The 18,614-nt window shown below is 45.4% G+C and overlaps 1 protein-coding gene across 3 annotated transcripts in view; it reads right to left on the bottom strand.

Annotated features, from left to right (window-relative positions):
* Positions 1-18,614, bottom strand: part of Slc10a7 (solute carrier family 10 member 7) — a 234,269-nt gene that overhangs the window by 211,154 nt on the left and 4,501 nt on the right. For 2 of the 3 annotated variants that reach the window (XM_021220146.1, XM_029532633.1), the window contains exons 2-4: positions 16,329-16,411; positions 8,293-8,429; positions 2,073-2,148 (exon numbers count right to left, since the gene is read on the bottom strand). In XM_021220146.1, coding sequence (XP_021075805.1) covers positions 2,073-2,148; positions 8,293-8,429; positions 16,329-16,411 — 296 coding nt within the window. Of the gene's footprint in view, positions 1-2,072; positions 2,149-8,292; positions 8,430-16,328; positions 16,412-18,614 lie in introns of those variants that run through there. The other variant, XM_029532634.1, reaches the window with a different exon arrangement.

Genomic DNA, 18,614 nt, shown 5'->3' with positions numbered 1-18,614 from the left:
CCACAGAACAAAAGGAGAGAGACAAGTTACTCACTGGAAACTGAACCTCTAACCCAGCAGTTCTCAGTATGTGCATCTCGGCCACTGAGGGTCAAACGACCCTTTCACATGGGTCACCTAAGACTACTGGAAAATGCAGATACTTCCATTACAACTCATAACAGTAGCAAAGTTAGTTATGCTATAACAACAGAAATAATTTTATGGTTGGTGTCACCACAACATGAGAAACTATACTAAGAGACTGCAGCATTAGGAAGTCTGAGAACCACGTCTCAGGAGTAAGCACACTGGGGCGTACGGCCTATGAGGGGGACTTAAGCCAGGGAGATCCACCCTCAAGGATGAATTAACTAAATGAAAAGGGGCTCACGGCCATGAAGTCCTTCTGCTCTTTCTCACCAGTTCTCTCTTCCCCTTCAGCCTTCACCGAGGGATGGGGCAGCAAGAAAGCCCTCACCAGATGCAGACCTCTCAACCTAGACTTCCCTACCTCCCAGGCTGCAGACCAAATCTCTGCTCTTCATAACTACCCAGTTCCAGTGTTCTGTTCCAACAGCGTGGAATGGACACTGGAGGTAAGGAGTGTGCTCACTGTGTTGAGAGCAGCCATTCCTCTTAAGGTCACTGCATTCAGAACAATACCTAGAGATATACAATACCTTGAAGTGAATTAACACTGGCTCTGGATTAGATACATCAAACTGTGTGACTCGGCATTAGTTTCTCCATTTAGTGTACATTTTATTCCTACTCCAAGAAGCTATACATGACTGGGAGAAACTATGTGCCTGCCCATGACACTTGTCTTCCCTTTAAATGATGGTTTTACAGACACAGATGGAGGGAGGGGGAGTGGAGAAAGAGAGAGAGATGTGTGATAGATATATACAGATACATAACAGATAAATAGATGATAGATGATAATATTGATTGATATATGATAAGTAGGTAGATATGTGATACACAGAGATATAATAGATGGTAGGTAGTAGATAGTGGATAGACTGATAAATGCTACATAAGACAATAGATTGATAAATAGAATATAAGTAGGTATATTGATGACAGACGATTGATAGATATATGACAGATGATAGATTTGTGTATGGTTTATCACATGCGATGAGTTTAACATAGCTATTTTTCAAAAGACTAGAGCAGGCATGAAGTAAAGTATTTTTAGAAACAGTAAGAGGATAGATACTCTAACAGGAAGAGAATGATGTGGGATGCCCTATTACCTTCCCCTCTTCCCTGAGAGCACTTTCTTCACAGATGAGAATGGAAGAGGAACAGGTGGAAAGGAAGGGTCATCAGCCTGACGTCATGTGCCTTTCAACCAAGCAGCACCTGCAACAGCTGCAGGCAGACAGCTTCCATCTGGATTTTAACACAGACTTTTGCCACAGTTGGGTAACTGTTTTGAGCTCATCCTAGAAATGTGGATTTCTTATTTCATATCACCTATATTTGCCACTAAACATACTGAATCTTGTACAGTAATTGAATTTTTTTCTTTTTTTTCTTTTTCTTTTTTTTTTTAAAAAAGATTTATTTATTATATCTAAGTACACTGTCGCTGTCTTCAGGTGCACCAGAAGATGGTTGTGAGTCACCATGTGGTTGTTGGGATTTGAACTCAGGACCTTCAGAAGAGCAGTCGGTGCTCTTAACCACTGAGCCATCTCTCCAGCTCAGTGATTGAATTTATTATTTTTCTTTTTTTCAGGAACTAAGACGTGGCCAGAGGCTTGAGTCTGTGAGTCTGGTGTGAAAGGCTCCTTCCTCTGGACTATGCTCCCTTCATCCCCAGCTTCCTTCTGACAGGAAGGCCACCATAGCTACGACCCCAGCTTCCTTCTGACAAGAAGGTCACCATAGCTGCCTCATTCTTCTCCCTTGCTCTCCCATCTGAAGATCTAGTTCCACTCATCACCAACTTCAGCATCAACCTAGTACACGTCAACAGCCACACCGCGCATAACCGGCTCACAGGAGCTTTCTACAACGACTCCTTCACATCCAAAGCACAGCCCACGCGATTAACCTCGGTTATCCCCGTGACTCACCTCATTTCCACCAACTGCCTTGGTTAAAATGACGGCAGAAGACACAGGGGGTGGCATGCAACCTACTGTCTGCAGACTGAAAAAGAAAAGAAAATCCAATTGTAAGTAGCTCCTCCTTCCCGGTTGTAAACCATTCCCACTAGTTAGTCCTAAAGAGCAGAGCTGAGCAAAGAAACAGTGCTCACTGATAACTCTTCCTCTGGAACTCAGACGCCATGGGACCTGATATGGGCCCGGAATGCTCATCACATTCTACGGGCTTAGATGTTTTCTTAAGTTGTTTACACGGTGAGGGGCTGGGATTTAGTATAGTTGGCAGAGTAGTTGGTAAATACACAGAACACCCTAGGCTTTATCCTTAGCACCACATACAATAAGGCAGTGGTGGCGCACACCTTTAATCCCAGCACTCGGGAGGCAAAGGCAGGCAGATCTCTGGGTTCAAGGCCAGCCTGGTCTACAGAGTGAGTTCCAGAACAGCCAGGGCTACACAGAGAAACCCTGTCTCAGAAAACACAAGTAATAATTAATAATAAAAAAGTAATAAGACCTGCCTGTACGCTATCCCAGCAACGCACGAGACCCCGTGTCATGAAAACACGCATGCACTAAACTTTAATTGTGGAGTTCAAAGAGCCACCAGGCCATGTTAAGTGGAGTCACCAAATGATAAGTAAAATAGGTAACACAATCTTAGGTTACTGTCACAGACATCTCCAGGAACTGGCACAGTGACACACACCTGTGGTTCCAGTTAATCAAACACACGGCAAGAAGGCTCACGAGTTCAAAGACAACCGAGGCAACACAATGCTCTGTCTCCAAAGAAAATCTCTGTCCTCTCGTAGGTCTCTTGGTAAAGCGTAAAGCCTGGAGGTAACAGCCAAAGGCATCCGAGAGCGTTTGATAAAAGTGCAATTTTACACTTACCTTTCATCTCAACAGCACTCTCCTGCTGTAAGGCCACCCTGACCGGCTCCAGTCACACTCCATGCTGAATCCTTTTTTATTCTATGTATGTGAGCATACTGCCACTGACTTCAGACACTCCAGAAGAAGGGATCAGATCTCATTACAGGTGGTTGTGAGCCACCATGGGGTTGCTGGGATTTGAACTCAGGACCTCTGGAAGAGCAGTCAGTGCTCTTAACCACTAAGCCATCTCTTCAGACCCTCCATGGTGAATTCGAAAGTCCACTTTAAATTTGTTCGTATTAAATTATGTCCATATGCTCACAGTCAAGATAGTAAACATTCTCTCAGTTGGTATAGGAAACCCACTGCACGCCCGGTAAACAGAAGCATGGGCAGCAAGTCTGAGAACTAAAACCCAAAAACCTTCCTCAGTGCAGCCTAACTAGGAGGAAAGTTCACAGAGGCCGCAGTGGACACGACACAGGCAGGGAAAGTTCACAGAGGACGCAGTGGACACGACACGGGCAGGGAAAGTTCACAGAGGACGCAGTGGACACGACACAGGCAGCAGAGGCCTGGGTGTCTGAGGCCAGCCTGGGCAACCAGTGAGATCTGTCCTCAAGATAAAATAAGAACAAGGGGATCTAGCCAGGCGTGATGACGCACGCCTTTAATCCCAGCACTCGGGAGGCAGAGACAGGCGGATTTCTGAGTTCGAGGCCAGCCTGGTCTACAGAGTGAGATCCAGGACAGCCAGGGCTACACAGAGAAACCCCGTCTCAGAAAACCATAAAAAACAAAAAAAGAACAAGGGGTCTGGGGAGACCTGTCTTGGTTGATTAGTTGGCTGGGTTTTTTGAGACTTGGTCTGGCCTTCAATATAAATGTCTCTGCTAGGATGGGAGGGCCTCCCCACAGCTAGGTGGGGCAGTGTTCCAAGGGAAGGGGATCCTGAGGCAAGGGAGGCAGGGACCGCACAGCTCTGAGAGGATGGCTCCTCAGGAGCTCAGGGAGGGTGCCCCAGCTGAGCTGAGGGACTGGGGGGGGGGGGGGCTCCACAGTTGTTTGCCTCTTCACTTCTCTTCAGTTTCCATTCTTTTTGACTTCTTCTGACGAGAGTCACACCAGGCAGAATGTCTATCTCATTGAAGAGACTTATTGGAGGGTCCAGGGTATGGAGGGACAAATCCAGGGATGGCTGCCCTCTGCTCCCGGGAGCGAACAGCAGGGGACAGGACAAAGGGACAGTGCTTAGATAGGATTTCTGAGGGGCAGAGCTTCTTAGGGCGGAGACTTCCAGAGTGAGGACAGATGGGACTTCAAGTCCTGATCCTGGGAAGCTCAGGGACTGGTGGGATGTCCCACTCAGTGGTTGATGGCTTTTTTCACTTCCTTCCCCTGCATCAGACCCATGGGTTAGGGTGAGAAGCCCTTCCTGGGGGCAGCCTGCTTTTGCTGGGTTCCATCTCTGTGGGTAGGGAAGCTGGAGAGGGGTCGCTGCCACTCTGCCGCTGTGATTGGCTCCTATGGGACCCCTCCTGCGGTGTTTTACAAAAGCTGTGGGCTGAGGTGTCACTGTGGATAACTCCTGAGGGGCAGCTTCCACGGAAGCAAGAAAGGTGGTGCATCCCCTTGAACAGCTCCTGCAGGTCCTGTGACAGCTGCAGGCTGAGATGTTGTGGTGCTGCCATTTTGAGAAGCCGCCATTTTGACAGCTCCTGAGGGACATTTTACTGCCAAAGCCATAGGCTGGAGTGGGAAGGAGAGTCCTGCCACCTCTTCGATGGCTTTTGTGGGCCAGCAGTTTTGCGGTACGCAGCTCAGGGACTACACTGAACTCACTATATAACCCAAGAGAACCTAAACTTCCCAGCCCTCCTGCCCTAGCCCCCCTAGTGTCACGCTAGCAAAACATCACAAGTAGTTTTTTGGGTGTTGTTGTTGTATCAAGACAGGATTTCTTTGTATAACCATGGCTGCTCAGGAACTAGCTCTGTAGACCAAAACTTGAACTCTCGGAGATCTGCCTGTCTCTGCCTCCTGAGTATTAGGATTAAAGGTGTGCACCACCACTGCCTGGCATATGCCTTATTATTAATGATAACCCCTGAGCTAGACTATAGAGCTCTAGAATATACGTATTCTGTTTCTAGAAAGTCAGTTTCTCTCTGAATGTATCATGGGAGGCAGATCTTACCTCATGATCTACTTGGAAATGACTCCATGTGCTGCTGATAAAGAAACTCTCGCTCACACACTACTGAGTGCTTCTACCTCCACCCTGCTCCTCACTTGTACTCTCCTGTAGTTCTGAGGTAGTGTCTGTATTCCCTCAAGCTAACTGAACTGATTCATTTTTATTGTCAACTTCACACAGACTAAATCACCTTGGGAAAAGGAACCTCAATGGAGGAATTAGCCTACAGCATTGTCAGTGGGGCATCCTCTTGATTACTAATTGATGTAGAAGAACCTAGCCCATCATGGGCAGTGCCATCCCTAGGCAAGTGGGCCTGCGTTGAGTAGGAAAGGTTAAGTCATAGAGCAGGCCAGTAAGCACATTCCTCTAGAGCCCCTGCTTCGGTTCCTGCCTCCAGGTTCCTGACCTGAGCTGCCGCTTTGACTTCCCTCAGTAACCAACTGTTACCTGGAAGTATAGAATGAAATAAACCGTTTCCTCACCAAGTTGCTACTGGTCATGGTGTTTATCACAGCAACAAAAGAGCAAATTAGAACACAAAGACACCAGTGTTTCTACTTAAAGCCAGGATTCTAAGGGGGAACAAAGGGATTTGAGAAGAGATTTGCCTAAATGATGGGCAGCAAGTTTGGGCTCCTTTACCACCCTGGGGTGGGTGTGATGGGACCACCTGCTCTACCTAGCACACACATGACAAGTGCTCTTCTCCTCATACAGTATCCTCATGCCAGCGTAATGCTCTGTTCTGATGACCACCATTAATTCTTAGTTCTCTCTGTTTAGCTCTCTCCCTTGAGTTCTCAGCTACAGCTTCAAACCCAAGATTCTCCAGGTCTCCTGAGCTGATCCTAAAGAAACTTTATGTCTCTCACTAATGCCTCATTTTGGAGCCTTCTAAACATACATAGATGCTGCTGAGTTTTAACTGATATGTATTAGCATTTACCATAGATAGATAGATAGATAGATAGATAGATAGATAGATAGATAGATAGATAGATAGATGGAGATAGATAGATAGACAGACAGACAGACAGACAGACAGACAAAAGCCGGGCGTGGCGGCGCACGCCTTTAATCCCAGCACTCGGGAGGCAAAGGCAGACAGATTTCTGAGTTCGAGGCCAGCCTGGTCTACAGAGTGAGTTCCAGGACAGCCAGGGCTACACAGAGAAACCCTGTCTCAAAAAAAACAAACAAAAAAAAAAAAAAGATAGACAGATACACAGAAGCACACATAAATAGCATATATATGTTGTATGTACTCAAGTAGATTGGAAGTTTCCTAAAAAGAAATAAAACATCTTCCTACTTCTTGCATGCCCCATGGACAGCAGACGCTCAATACTTCCAGATTCTCAGTACACAGAAGAACATCACTGCTCTGAAGTGACATCATTTCGTTATGTGACATTTGACCTCTCCTAGTGAGAGGCAGTATTCTTTCCCTGACGCACACAATGTGGTGAAGAGTGCGCCCCTGGTCCCCTTTCTGCTCCTAGGCTGTCTGTGTCTCCTAGCTCAGTCAATAAGGTTGCCTTGACCCTGAGGCTCAGCCCTGAAGTCTAATCTCCTGGTGGCTGCTACAACTCCCAAGACAGAGGTCTTCAAAACTAACTTATAATCGGGCCTACCACATACTTTTCTCTGCAGGACTCCCACATTCCGCTAGCCTCCACACTAGTTCCCGGGTCTCACAGCACAGGCTCCTTCCGTCCAGGCTGCCGCTCCCAGAATAAAGTCTCTACAGTGCACTAAGGCTGAGAAGGCTGCACATCCAGCCCCCAGGGGCCCGACACCTCCACGTCTCATTGTTCTTGCAGCACAGAAGCAGGACCGGACCACCGGGCTGCTTTGCTGGACTTACCTGATACACCGCAGGCTTGTTTCTGCCTGACTGCTTCCTTTATAGAGAACATTCTCCCCAAGAGCTCTGGGGAGAAACCGCTCCTCAGCAGCCTGGCCACCCAGCCCCTCGCCACACTTTACCTTCCGGCAGCACTCATTTTCATTCTGTCCATCCTGACTGAGTCTCCCTACTGGGCCACTACACTTTTGCTTGCTACTCTTTCCCTAACATCTAGAATGATCCCTAGCACACAGTTAAGGCTAAACAGGTAACAAAGAAATTATGCCGTGGGTGGAAAACTTTGATGCAGCAAACATCATTAAGTGGTTAAAGTATGTGCTCATTTTATCCAGAGGAAAGCAGGTCTAAGCTATGAGATAATTTTGCTAGCCACACATATGCAGCAGTAGGATCAGAGGGCAAACTCTGAGCTCTATGGTTGGTGTTTAAGAAGCTAGAACATGATGCCGAAGTGAGGCTAGTTTTAAACTATTTTAGTTAATGTTTCAATTGCTTAAATTCTTTTTATTAAACATGGTAACGATTTTCATGAAAGAAAAGATTCTCATCTATCTGTTAAATTACCTATATCAACATAAATCAACCAGAGCAAGTGAATACCTAAGTCTCTGCCCCACATATATACTTTTATTATGCATTTTAATCGTAGACATTACACTCAGCCATTATCGGTGCCTGCTTTAAAAGATACAGACAACCACAGTAAGGCACCAGTTGACAGCCTATACTCCCATGCAGACATCTTCCGGTGTTCCACTTCTGTGAGGGGCGGGGATGCACGTGTTTGCACATGCCCAGAGACCATAGGAGGATGTTAGGGCTAAGACTCTCTCAGACTCCACATGATTCCCTCAGACAGGGTCTCTCACTGACCCTGGGATAAGCTGATAGCCTGCGGACCTTGTGACCCTCCTGCCTCTGCCTCCTCCAACCTTGAGGTCACAGGCATCACTCTTCACCACTGAGCCATCTCCCTAGGCCCTCTTCCACTCATCTTAAATGCCCAGAACGTGTCCATCCTGGTACCTTTAAGATTACCCAGAAGTCTACTTTAAGATTCTGTTAAACACGCCTCCCCTGAATCTCTGATAAAACTCTACTGCTTTAACAGAAGAGGTTTAAAAAGTGCTCTCCTTTCCTGATAACATACAAGACCTTTTATTTATAGTTGCCATAGAAACAATGTCACTAGAGCTGCCCCATTAAAAAATTCCCGTCAAAAGGTTTAAACATACCCTTTTAAAAGCCACTCGTTGATGGATGTGACTGATAAAAGCTGAAGAAAGAGCCATATTGTTGCTGGGAAGAAGGCAAGAGTGAAGATTTGGATGAAAAGATGCAGCTTCAAGTGCACCAGTGCGCTGGTCAGCTCCTGGGAGAGAAGGGAGCAAAGGCCGAGGTCAGAACGCTGCGAGAGAGCATGTGCAAAGTTACGTCACACATGTAAGCTTTCACTGCTGAACTGTTTCAATCTTAGGCCTTTACAGGCACGTGTATAACAGATGGCATGATGACAATAACAAGATAGCTTTCTATAAAATGTCTGAGCTATCTCGTTTCCTTCAAATATATAATATGCTCTGACCTATACATTTCTGGTCAGTAACGCATAAGCTAACTAGCATTACAGTGGTACAGAATCAAAGTCTGTTGATGTCATAAATAGAAAATATGCTTATTACATTAAAAAAATAAGACACTTCATAAGACTTACCACATTTTAGCCAGGTATACTAACCTCTAGTCATTGTATGAAATTTATCAGACTTTCACTTGAGAAGGTGTCACCAAATCTACAAAGGATAATTTCTAAAAAATACTCTCTCCAATAATAGTTTATATACCAAGGAGTTCTTCCCCTGCTGAACACTGACTGCAATTCTTTGTCAACATGTGTGTGTGTGTGTGTGTGTGTGTGTGTGTGTGTGTGTGTGTGTGTGTGAAATGGCCAATGCCTGGAGCTAAGCTAAGTACACACTATCTCGTACACACTATCTCGTCCAATCCCCACGACAGCCCTGTGAGGTGGGTAGCATTGCCCCTGCTGTACTGCTGAGGGGACTGAAACAGAACAGCCACAGTGAAGAGCAGGCCAAGCCCCCTCCTGGCGCACTACCAATCAGATCCAGGTTTGCTTCTACCATGGCAGCACAAGCTGCCCCGTGAGGCGAAGAGGCGCACATTCAAGCCTGGGCACTTTCATAGACAGAAAGGCACGCTAGGTTGCAGGCGTCACTCACTTGGAGGAGTACTTGCCTGGCATGCACAAGCCCTGAGTCTGATTCCCAGAACCACATAAACCAGGAATGATGATGGCACACACCTGTAATCCCAATACTTGGCAAGTTGAGACAGAAGGATCAAAAGTTCAATGTCATCCTCAGCTACACAGTGAAACTGAGGCTGACCTGGGCTATATAAGACACTGTCACAAAACCAAACCAAACCAAACCAAACAGAATAGAAGAAAAAACACATAGTGAACTTGTTATGAGGCTCACAGCCAAAAATCATGAAATAATTAATGCTGCAATTCAAATATGTGTATGCACACTCACATGTGTGCACAAATATATATGCATATATATAAATTTACAAATATATTCATTTATATTTATATTGTATGTTATTCTGCTGAAACCCAACACATTTAAAAAGTTGGGCCAAGCATCGTAGCATATACTTTTATTCCCTTGGAAGGAATTTAAAACTTGGAAGGCAGAAACAGAATGATCTCTATGATTTTTGAGGCCGCCCTGGATTACATAGCTCCAGGTTATCCACAGCTACATAGTGAAACCCTGACTCAAAAAATAAACAAACAAACGAATGGATAGAAAGAAAATGAGTAGAAAAAAGGTCTAGCCACTCTTAAAAAGTCAGACAGAAAACAAATAGGAGAATGAAGAAGCGAGCGAGGGACAGTAAGATGGCTCTGCAGGTAAAAGGATTTCCTGCACATGCTTGGTGACCTGAATTGGATCCCTAGAGTCACAACGGAAAGACAGACTCAACTTCCAAAGTTGTCCTGACTTCCACAGGCATGCTACGATACACGCCCCTTGACATACGTCATATACAGGACAGTAGTAATAAAATACATATCTTTGAATAAGGTTGCAAGTGATCATTAGGCATATTCAAAGATGCCATAGACTCACTCGTTTTCATCTTCATGTTTCAGCAGACCCTCAACGTCAGGGCACTGTGACCTGATCAGTCTGTCTGTAAACAGTGGCTTGTGCAGACTCCCCCAATGACTGCCTCATTCACTCGTCCAGTGGCTCCCACCTCTGCCTCCCTATCAGGAGCTGCACCAGTTCCTCCTTGGTCCAAGATGTATCTAAAGGCATGGATGGTTCTTGGAATCTGGGAATGCCTAGCCTACCAGAACGACACCAGGTCCTTGGATGGACCAAAAAGAGAGCTAGGCATAGTCTAGTGACTCAAAATCTTCAAAATTACACTCTTACAGGGTCTGACATCAGCCCTTTACAAATGTTCTCTACTTCTAAAAGCAGCTATGGTTCAGTGTACTCAGAGGCTCCTGACACATGTCAGATAACTGTCTTAAAAGATTATGGTAATAAACGTTTAGCCAGAATGCAACAAGTAAAACATTTGCACAGATCTGTGACAGGTGTTTCAAAAAGAATAAGTTGGAATAAGAATAATGCAATCTCTTGGACAAAATTTTGTTTCTGGGTACTAATTCTAAAGACAAAAGTGGGGCTGGAGAGATGGCTCAGAGGTTAGGAGCACTGACTACTCTTCCAGAGGTCCTGAGTTCAATTCCCAGCAACCACATGGTGGCTCACAACCATCTGTAATGGGAATCCGATGCCCTCTTCTGGTTTCTGAACAGTGTGCTCACATTAGATAGATAGATAGATAGATAGATAGATAGATAGATAGATAGATAGATAGATAGATAGATAAGAACAGTGTGCTCACATAAGATAAATAAATAAATAAACAAACAAACAAGTAAATGAAAGTTTGAAAAATACAAAGGAGGTTAGAAATATTCAATACGTTATCTATTTATTTGCCAGATGGTTTGTTTGTTTGGAAATAAGGTCTCAAGTAGCTCAGGCTGGCCTCAAATTCTGTAAACAATCAGAACAAGTCCTGATTCCCAGCCTTGCCACAACCTATTACAAGTTCTTCGACGCTGTAGGCTTGAAGTTGGATTCACGGACATGTGTCATTCTAGTATGAACATGTGCAGTGGCCAGTCCATGCACAGGCATCCCCTATCACTTTCAACATTTTTTTTCCTTTTTGAGACAGTCTCTCACTGAGCCTGTAGCTTTGAAGTAGACAATACCCTGGGATCCAGGTGACTCCGTCCCACAGGGCCACCCCCAGCCTCTGCTTTGTGATGGTCTTCCATGATGCGAACGAACGGCCTCCACTCACACCCTGGCTGGGAAGAGCTGCTTCATGGTGCTTTCCCCAGCAGCAGGGGCTGAAGCCCAGATAAACCTTCCCTCCCCTGAGTTGTTTCTGCCTGGGATTTGGTCACAGAGATGCAATTGTAACCACTGCATTGGCTAAACATAAAGTCAGGTTCAGTTTCATTGTACTTCAATATAACAACATTTCCAAAATAATTTCAACAAGTTTCCAAAAATTAGAAACCAACAGTCATAAAATTGATGACTTAGCTTGTAATAGCATAGTGTTAGCATTTTGTCTAAGCTGGCAATGGCTGCTTGCACTGCAGCCTCCCCCCCTCCCCTTGCTCTTGCCTTCTTGCTCCTGCTCTGTCCTCTCACCCTTCCCCCATCTCTCCCATCCCCCTCTCCCCCATGTGCTCAGGGATGGCCTCTACTCCTCTCTTGACTCTCTGCCTTTCACTGTCTCCACTCCCCTCTCCCCTCACCTCCCATGCCCTGAGTAAACTCTATTCCATACTATACCGTCCTGTAGATGAGCCTGCGGAGGTACTCCCTTCCCCGACACCTGACTACACATCCACCGAAACACACTCCTCCTCTCCCATATCCTTTTATAAAGACAACACGTAGGACCCTTGCTGGGCGGGGAGATGGGTCAGGCTGCAGAGTGCCTGCTACACAAGCATGAAGTCCTGAGTTTGGATGCCCAGCATCTATGCAAAACACTAGGCATGGTAAGTCGTGTGTGGGTGTATGTGGGTGTGTGTGCGCGCGCCTCCTGATACATGGAAGGAAGAGGTAAACAGGCAGATAGATGCCTGGGGTGAACTTGGATTCAATGAGAAACTCTCCTTCAAAAACTAATGTGGAGAGCAACAGAGAACACCAGACATTGGCCCCTGGCCTCAACATGCACATATGCCAACACAAACACACACACACACACACACACACACACACACACACACACACGTATATACAAATATATACACACAAAGTAAAATAAATATATAAGCTAATTTTAGATTGCACTTCATTAAATCAATATACGAGTAACAGTTCATGTAATGTTCAATGTAAATCAAAGCTGAGTGGGACAAAGGCTTTCAGAAAGATGCAACTAACCATCTAAATGAACAAAAGCACACTATTCTAGGACCAAATAATAGAGAAAATAATAATTATAAAATCAAAGATCCAGTTGAAGTCAATTTAGGATTAAAAATAAATTACAAACCGCTACTTCCTACTTCCTAACTGTTGGACTGCCCACGAAAACAGCGGGGCTTAGATAGTCTAGCATTAGACACTTTGAAAGTGACTGACTGCTGTACAGTTTGAAAGGGTGTTTGATAGAGGAAATGGCTTTGAAGGCTACTCAGCACAATAAAGTACAGGATCAAAGCCTATCATCATTACATCCAAATTAGCTGGGTAAGCTGAAGGCGGTCTAGGTGCTCACAAAAGTCAGTCCTTAGAGAGCCACTGATAGCTGTGACAGTCCTCCTTCCTCTGCTCTTACAATGCACCAAGTTGGCTGCTTTACAGAATAACAGTAAGTAAGAGGTTAAGGAGTAAGAGATGTGATGTCTCTTGGCAGATTTCTCATGGCATAAATAACAGCTGTAGCCACTAAATGGATACCAGGAGACATAGTTAGAGCAATGTCTCAAGCAGAGGACTTGTGTCAGGCAGCAGCTCCACAAAGCATTAACCGAGGCCAAGAGGAAGACCCCCAAGTCATTTCTGGCCTGGACCACAGACAGCAAAGGCCATTTCGTATTCCCCACGCCCATACTGAGGACCAATTGTGGAACTCGGGTGTTCACAGAAAAAGTCAATTCCCTCTAAGAATGGTTACTTCTAACCAAGAACATTTCCAAAGGGCCTATAATTAATAGAAGGGGAAAATACATCCTGTATCAGTTATCTTTAGGAAGGCAACCAATCAGTGAGAATATTTAGAATTCTTGGGATGAAACCTATCAGTTGTAAACATTACACACTAAGAATGTGTATATCAAAAAATGCAACCAATTAAAAGATTTATAGCAGCCCAATACCTTCAGAATGAAAAATTTGGTAAAATTCATCTCTCGTGTTATTAACGAAGAGCGTGACCAAAGAAGGAGGTATCTAACTAGCTGTAGTCGCTGAGTTTGTTTCCTATCACTGTGAAAGGGTTATCTCATCTATGCTTCCATGTTACCATCCATCACTGAGGGAATGAGGGGCAGAAACTCAACTGGGAACCTCAACAGGCAGCATGGGAAAGCGCCTTACTGGCCTGCTCTTTTAGACCACCTATGCCCACCTGAGCCACAGTGGGCCAGACCTTCCCATGTTCAACCAGTAATCAAGAAATGCCCCCACAGACTTGCCTACAAACAGTCTGATGGAGAGAACACTTGAAATAATGTTCCCTCTTTCCAGATGACTCTAGGTTTATGTCAAGTCAACAAAAAGTGACCAGCAAAATATTCACTCAGATCACACCAAAACACACTCTGTGACCCAGCAGTGTTCCTGGGCACATACTGGAGGATTCCATGTCCAGGCACAGATGTGTTTGCAAATCTATATCCATGACAGCAAGGACTGGGCCATAGGCACCATCATCTACATGCATGCCACACTGGGACTTCTCAGGATGCACTCTTCTAACAAGTAGTTCAGGGTTGACAGAACAATATGACCAGATACCATCAGGTTTGTGTCAGGTTGACACAAAGTGGCCACGGGCCTTAGGGACCTGAAGTTATATATATATCCCTGAAGAGCCTCAGGACAGTCAAGCAGAGCAGTGCACTGCAGCCTTCTCTAGTTTAGGAAAAATATGAAGTGGGTATGTTAGTTCATTACTGTAATAAGAACATTTTCACAATTTATGTTTACATATACCACTGAAAAATAAACTTTTTTTTTTTTTTTTGGTTTTTCGAGACAGGGTTTCTCTGTGTAGCTCTGACTGTCCTGGAACTTACTTTGTAGACCAGGCTGCCTCGAACTCAGAAATCTGCCTGTCTCTGCCTCCCCAGTGCTGGGATTAAAGGTGTGCACCACCACGCCCAGCATAAACCTAATTTTTAAAAGAAAAAATATTTGATTTTTGGTTCTTGTTTTGTGTAGTTAACTTCAAACTCATGGTAATTCCCTACCTCAGCATCCTAAATACAAGGTGTGGTGGTTTGAATGGCCCATAGGTGGGCTTTGAAGTTCCAAGTTTCAACTAAGCATGCCCAGTTAGTGCTCTGTGTCACAGCTGTTGCTCAATATGTAAACTCTCAGCACCATGCCTGTCTGTCTGCATGTCTGCTGCTCCAGCACTATGCCTGTCTGTCTGTCTGCCTATCTGTCTGCTCCAGCACCATGCCTGTCTGTCTGACTACTGCTCCAGCACCATACTGTCTGTCTGTCTGTCTGCTGCTCCAGCACCATGCCTGTCTGTCTGTCTGCCTATCTGTCTGTCTGCTCCAGCACCATGCCTGCCTGTCTGTCTGTCACTCCAGCACTATGCCTGTCTGCTACTCCAGCACCATACTTCTGTCTGTCTGTCTGCTGCCAAGTTCCTGACCTCTCTGAAGCCAGAAGCAGCACCCACCCCCAGCTTACTTTTTTTTAATCAATGTACTTATTTACTTTACATCTTAAGCAAAGCTTTCCCTTTCCTTCTCACCTCCCAGTCCCCTCCCCCCTGCCCCTTCTTAGTTAGGGTTTTACTGCTGTGAACAGACACCATGATCAAGGCAACTAATTTTTTTTGGGGGGGGGGGGGGCTGGGGGGTGAGACAGGGTTTCTCTGTATAGCCCTGGCTGTCCTGGAACTCACTTTGTAGACCAGAAATCTGCCTGCCTCTGCCTCCCGAGTGCTGGGATTAAAGGCGTGCACCACCACACCCGGCTCAAGTCAACTCTTATAAGGACAACACTTAATTGGGGCTGGCTTACAGGTTCAGAGGTTCAGTCCATTATCATCAAGGCAGGAACATGGCAACATCCAGGCAGGCACGGTGCAGGAGGAGCTGAGAGTTCTACATCTTCATCTGAAGGCTGCTAGCAGAATACTTACTTCCAGGCAGCCCACAGCCACAGTGACATACACACTCCAACAAGGCCACACCCACTCTAACAGGGTCACTCCCTGGACCAAGATTATACCAACCATCACAGCCCCCATGCATGCTCTTAGGTGGAGCTTGGGGAATCCTGTGGAAGAGGGGGAGGAAGGATTGAAGGAGCCAGAGAAGTCAAGGGCCCCACAAGAAAACCTACAGAATCAACTCACCTAGGGACTCAGAGACTGAACTGCCAGCCAGGGAACCTGCACAGGGCTGACCCAGGTCCTTTACACCTATGCTACAGTTGTGTAGCTTGGTCTTCATGTGGGGCTCCTAACAGTAGGAGCAGGGGCTGGGCGGTCACTGACTAAACTGCCTGCCCTTGGGACCCTTTCCCCACACTCATCTAGACTCTAGAGGAGAAGATGCACCTAGTCTTCCTGTAACTTGATATCCCAGGGATGTTGATATCCATGGGAGGCCAGAGTGGAGGGGAGAGGGGGGCCTGGGAAAAGAGGAGAAAGGAGGGAGGGGGAACTGTAGAAGGTGTGTAAAGTTAATTAATTAGTTAAAATAAGAACTGATCATCAAAAAAAAACAAAAACTCAACAACACAATGGTCATTCTAATCCAGGTCTTGTCCTCCACCCTCCTGTGAAGTCTCCTGTACGCAGACGCAGCATGATGGTCCTGTCCCTAACCACGTCATCCTGTCAGTGGAGCCTCACTCAAGGCCCCTGGAACTTCAGCACTCAGAACAAGCTAACATTTCTGCACTGCTCGTCATGTGCCACAGGTGACAGACAGTACCTCCGTTTTTAATGACAGTCCACTGTTGAAGAATATCGTTGCAACGGCAATGTAGGACACAGTTATCTCCGGCTTCAGCGGTCCTGAGAAGAGAGCAATGAGTTACTGTTGGAGTATCTGTGGCAGTAAGTCGGTCCGAAAGAAGGCTCTCTAAGAGAGCAAAACCGACTGTCACCATTAGTGCTGTGCCCGTGTGGCCCACTCCCCCTTGGGAAGCATCTCCTGTAAGACACCTCCTTACTGCAGAGAAGCTCTCGAGGTTAGCGCCACGGCTTTCTGGTTCAGCACATGATTCTCAAACCAGAAGAATGAAAGAGCTCAACCAACAAACCATCCAGATGCCTAGCCATGCCAGGAAGCCTGAGTGCCATGGTTCTGGTGGTCAGCTGTGAAGATGGCATGATTTGTAGAGACCAGTGATTCTGTTAAGACATTCCTGGTAGCATAAAATAACACCTCCAAACGAACTGTCCTGTCCAAAATGTCAACAGTGCCCAGGCTGGGAAGCCGGGGAATACACTAAGTGGTTCTCCTGTACTGGATTCCTGAAAGTCTTATCTACACAGAATCTAGGAGTGGGACCATATTTGGAAATCAAGATTGCATCTTACTGAAACAGAGTAGTTAGCCAACAGTTATGCTTGCTTGTGTGCTCGGCTTTGCAGTACCAGGGGTAAAACTCAGGCTCTCTCTCACACAAGCACTCTACCACTGAGCAAGTAGGCAGGCAGCCTCAGAGTCTGGTATTCTAAAAGGGCTATTTGTATGCAGATACATAGTAAAGACAGGGCAAGGACTGGAATTATAATACCACACCCTACAAAAGCAACAGCCCCAGAGAACATCTTGACTTTGGACTCTCGCCTACTGTGAGGGAATACATTTCTGTCACTGTGATGTATTTCTTAGGCAATTTGTTGCTAGACTAGTTTGCTTCAAGTGAAATAACAGGATCATATCATATATATGACATCATATATGATTCATATCATATATATATATATATATATATGAATAATGTATGTGAGAGAGAGAGAGATAGATAGATAGATATCTCACCATCATAGAATCCCAAGACCCTCTATCAGCATATGGATATGGATATATGACTGAACTCTGAAAGAAATCACTATTTATTCATTCAACAAACTCTTGCTAAGCCACCAATATCTTAGATATTTATAAGGCAACAATGAGTAAAAAAACCAAACAATTCCTCCAACACTAACACACTTACTTCCTATAGCTGGCATTAATACACAACGTTTAGCTGAGACTGGGGTAGCAGAGGTCCAAGAGACAAGCAGGACAGGCATCCCACTTGTGACCATGCACTGTCGTCCTACACATACAACAACTAGGGGGGTCAGTTAACGAGATTTTAAAGATAAAAAGTCTGGCTCAGTTTAGAGAAGTAGATTGCTCCCAGAAATTCTATCTGAATTTTAATTGAATTTTTTTTTTAATTGGTTTTTCGAGACAGGGTTTCTCTGTATAGCCCTGGCTGTCCTGGAACTCACTCTGTAGACCAGGCTGGCCTCGAACTCAGAAATCCGCCTGCCTCTGCCTCCCGCAGTGTTGGGATTAAAGGCACGCGCCACCACGCCCGGCCTATCTGAATTTTAAGTCATGTTATTTTTACTTCCATCCCCAGAGTCTCACTTTTTCTCAGACCCTATCCTTGGCCAGGCTGGCTCTGTCCAGTGGTGCCTCTAGAATTTCAAGTGAGGAAGAGTCGGACAGTCAGTGACATGGTTGCTAGCAAAAGACAGGGATGGGTCCAAAGACATATGGACGTAAATAGCATGGCGTTCCATTCAGTCATCCAATCCTGAACTTTCAATGTTTCAAATTCCAGAGACAAGTCACAATGACTTTTGTTAGACAAGGTGCAGGTAATAATTCTAAACCAAGGAACGTAGTGGGGCTATTCCAGGATAACTGACAGGGTACAGGTAAAGGAGAAAGGGGGATTGGATTAAAGAGACACACAGGCAGCTCTCTGGAACTCGACTCTGGACTAGAGGTCACCCAGGACAAAGTAAAAGCTAGCTAGGCAAATACTTAAGAGGAATGAGCTGACACTAGGGTACAGATTTGTCACTTTCCCAAACTAATAATTATATCTCCCAGGTCACCAAAACAATAAGATCCAGACTTTTATAAAGCTCAATAGTTGGTGTTTTCTTTGCCTTTAAACAATTCAAATATTAGACAACAAAAATGGAATGAACCCACTCGCACAAAAATGGACCCCTGAGAAAATGAAGCCATTTTGAGCTCTAT

The sequence above is a fragment of the Mus pahari genome, chromosome 20 (genome assembly GCF_900095145.1).
Source record: "Mus pahari chromosome 20, PAHARI_EIJ_v1.1, whole genome shotgun sequence".
In the NCBI taxonomy this organism is placed as follows: Eukaryota; Metazoa; Chordata; class Mammalia; order Rodentia; family Muridae; genus Mus; species Mus pahari.
Note: the sequence above shows the minus strand (reverse complement) of the source record. Positions and strands in the feature narration are given on the sequence as shown.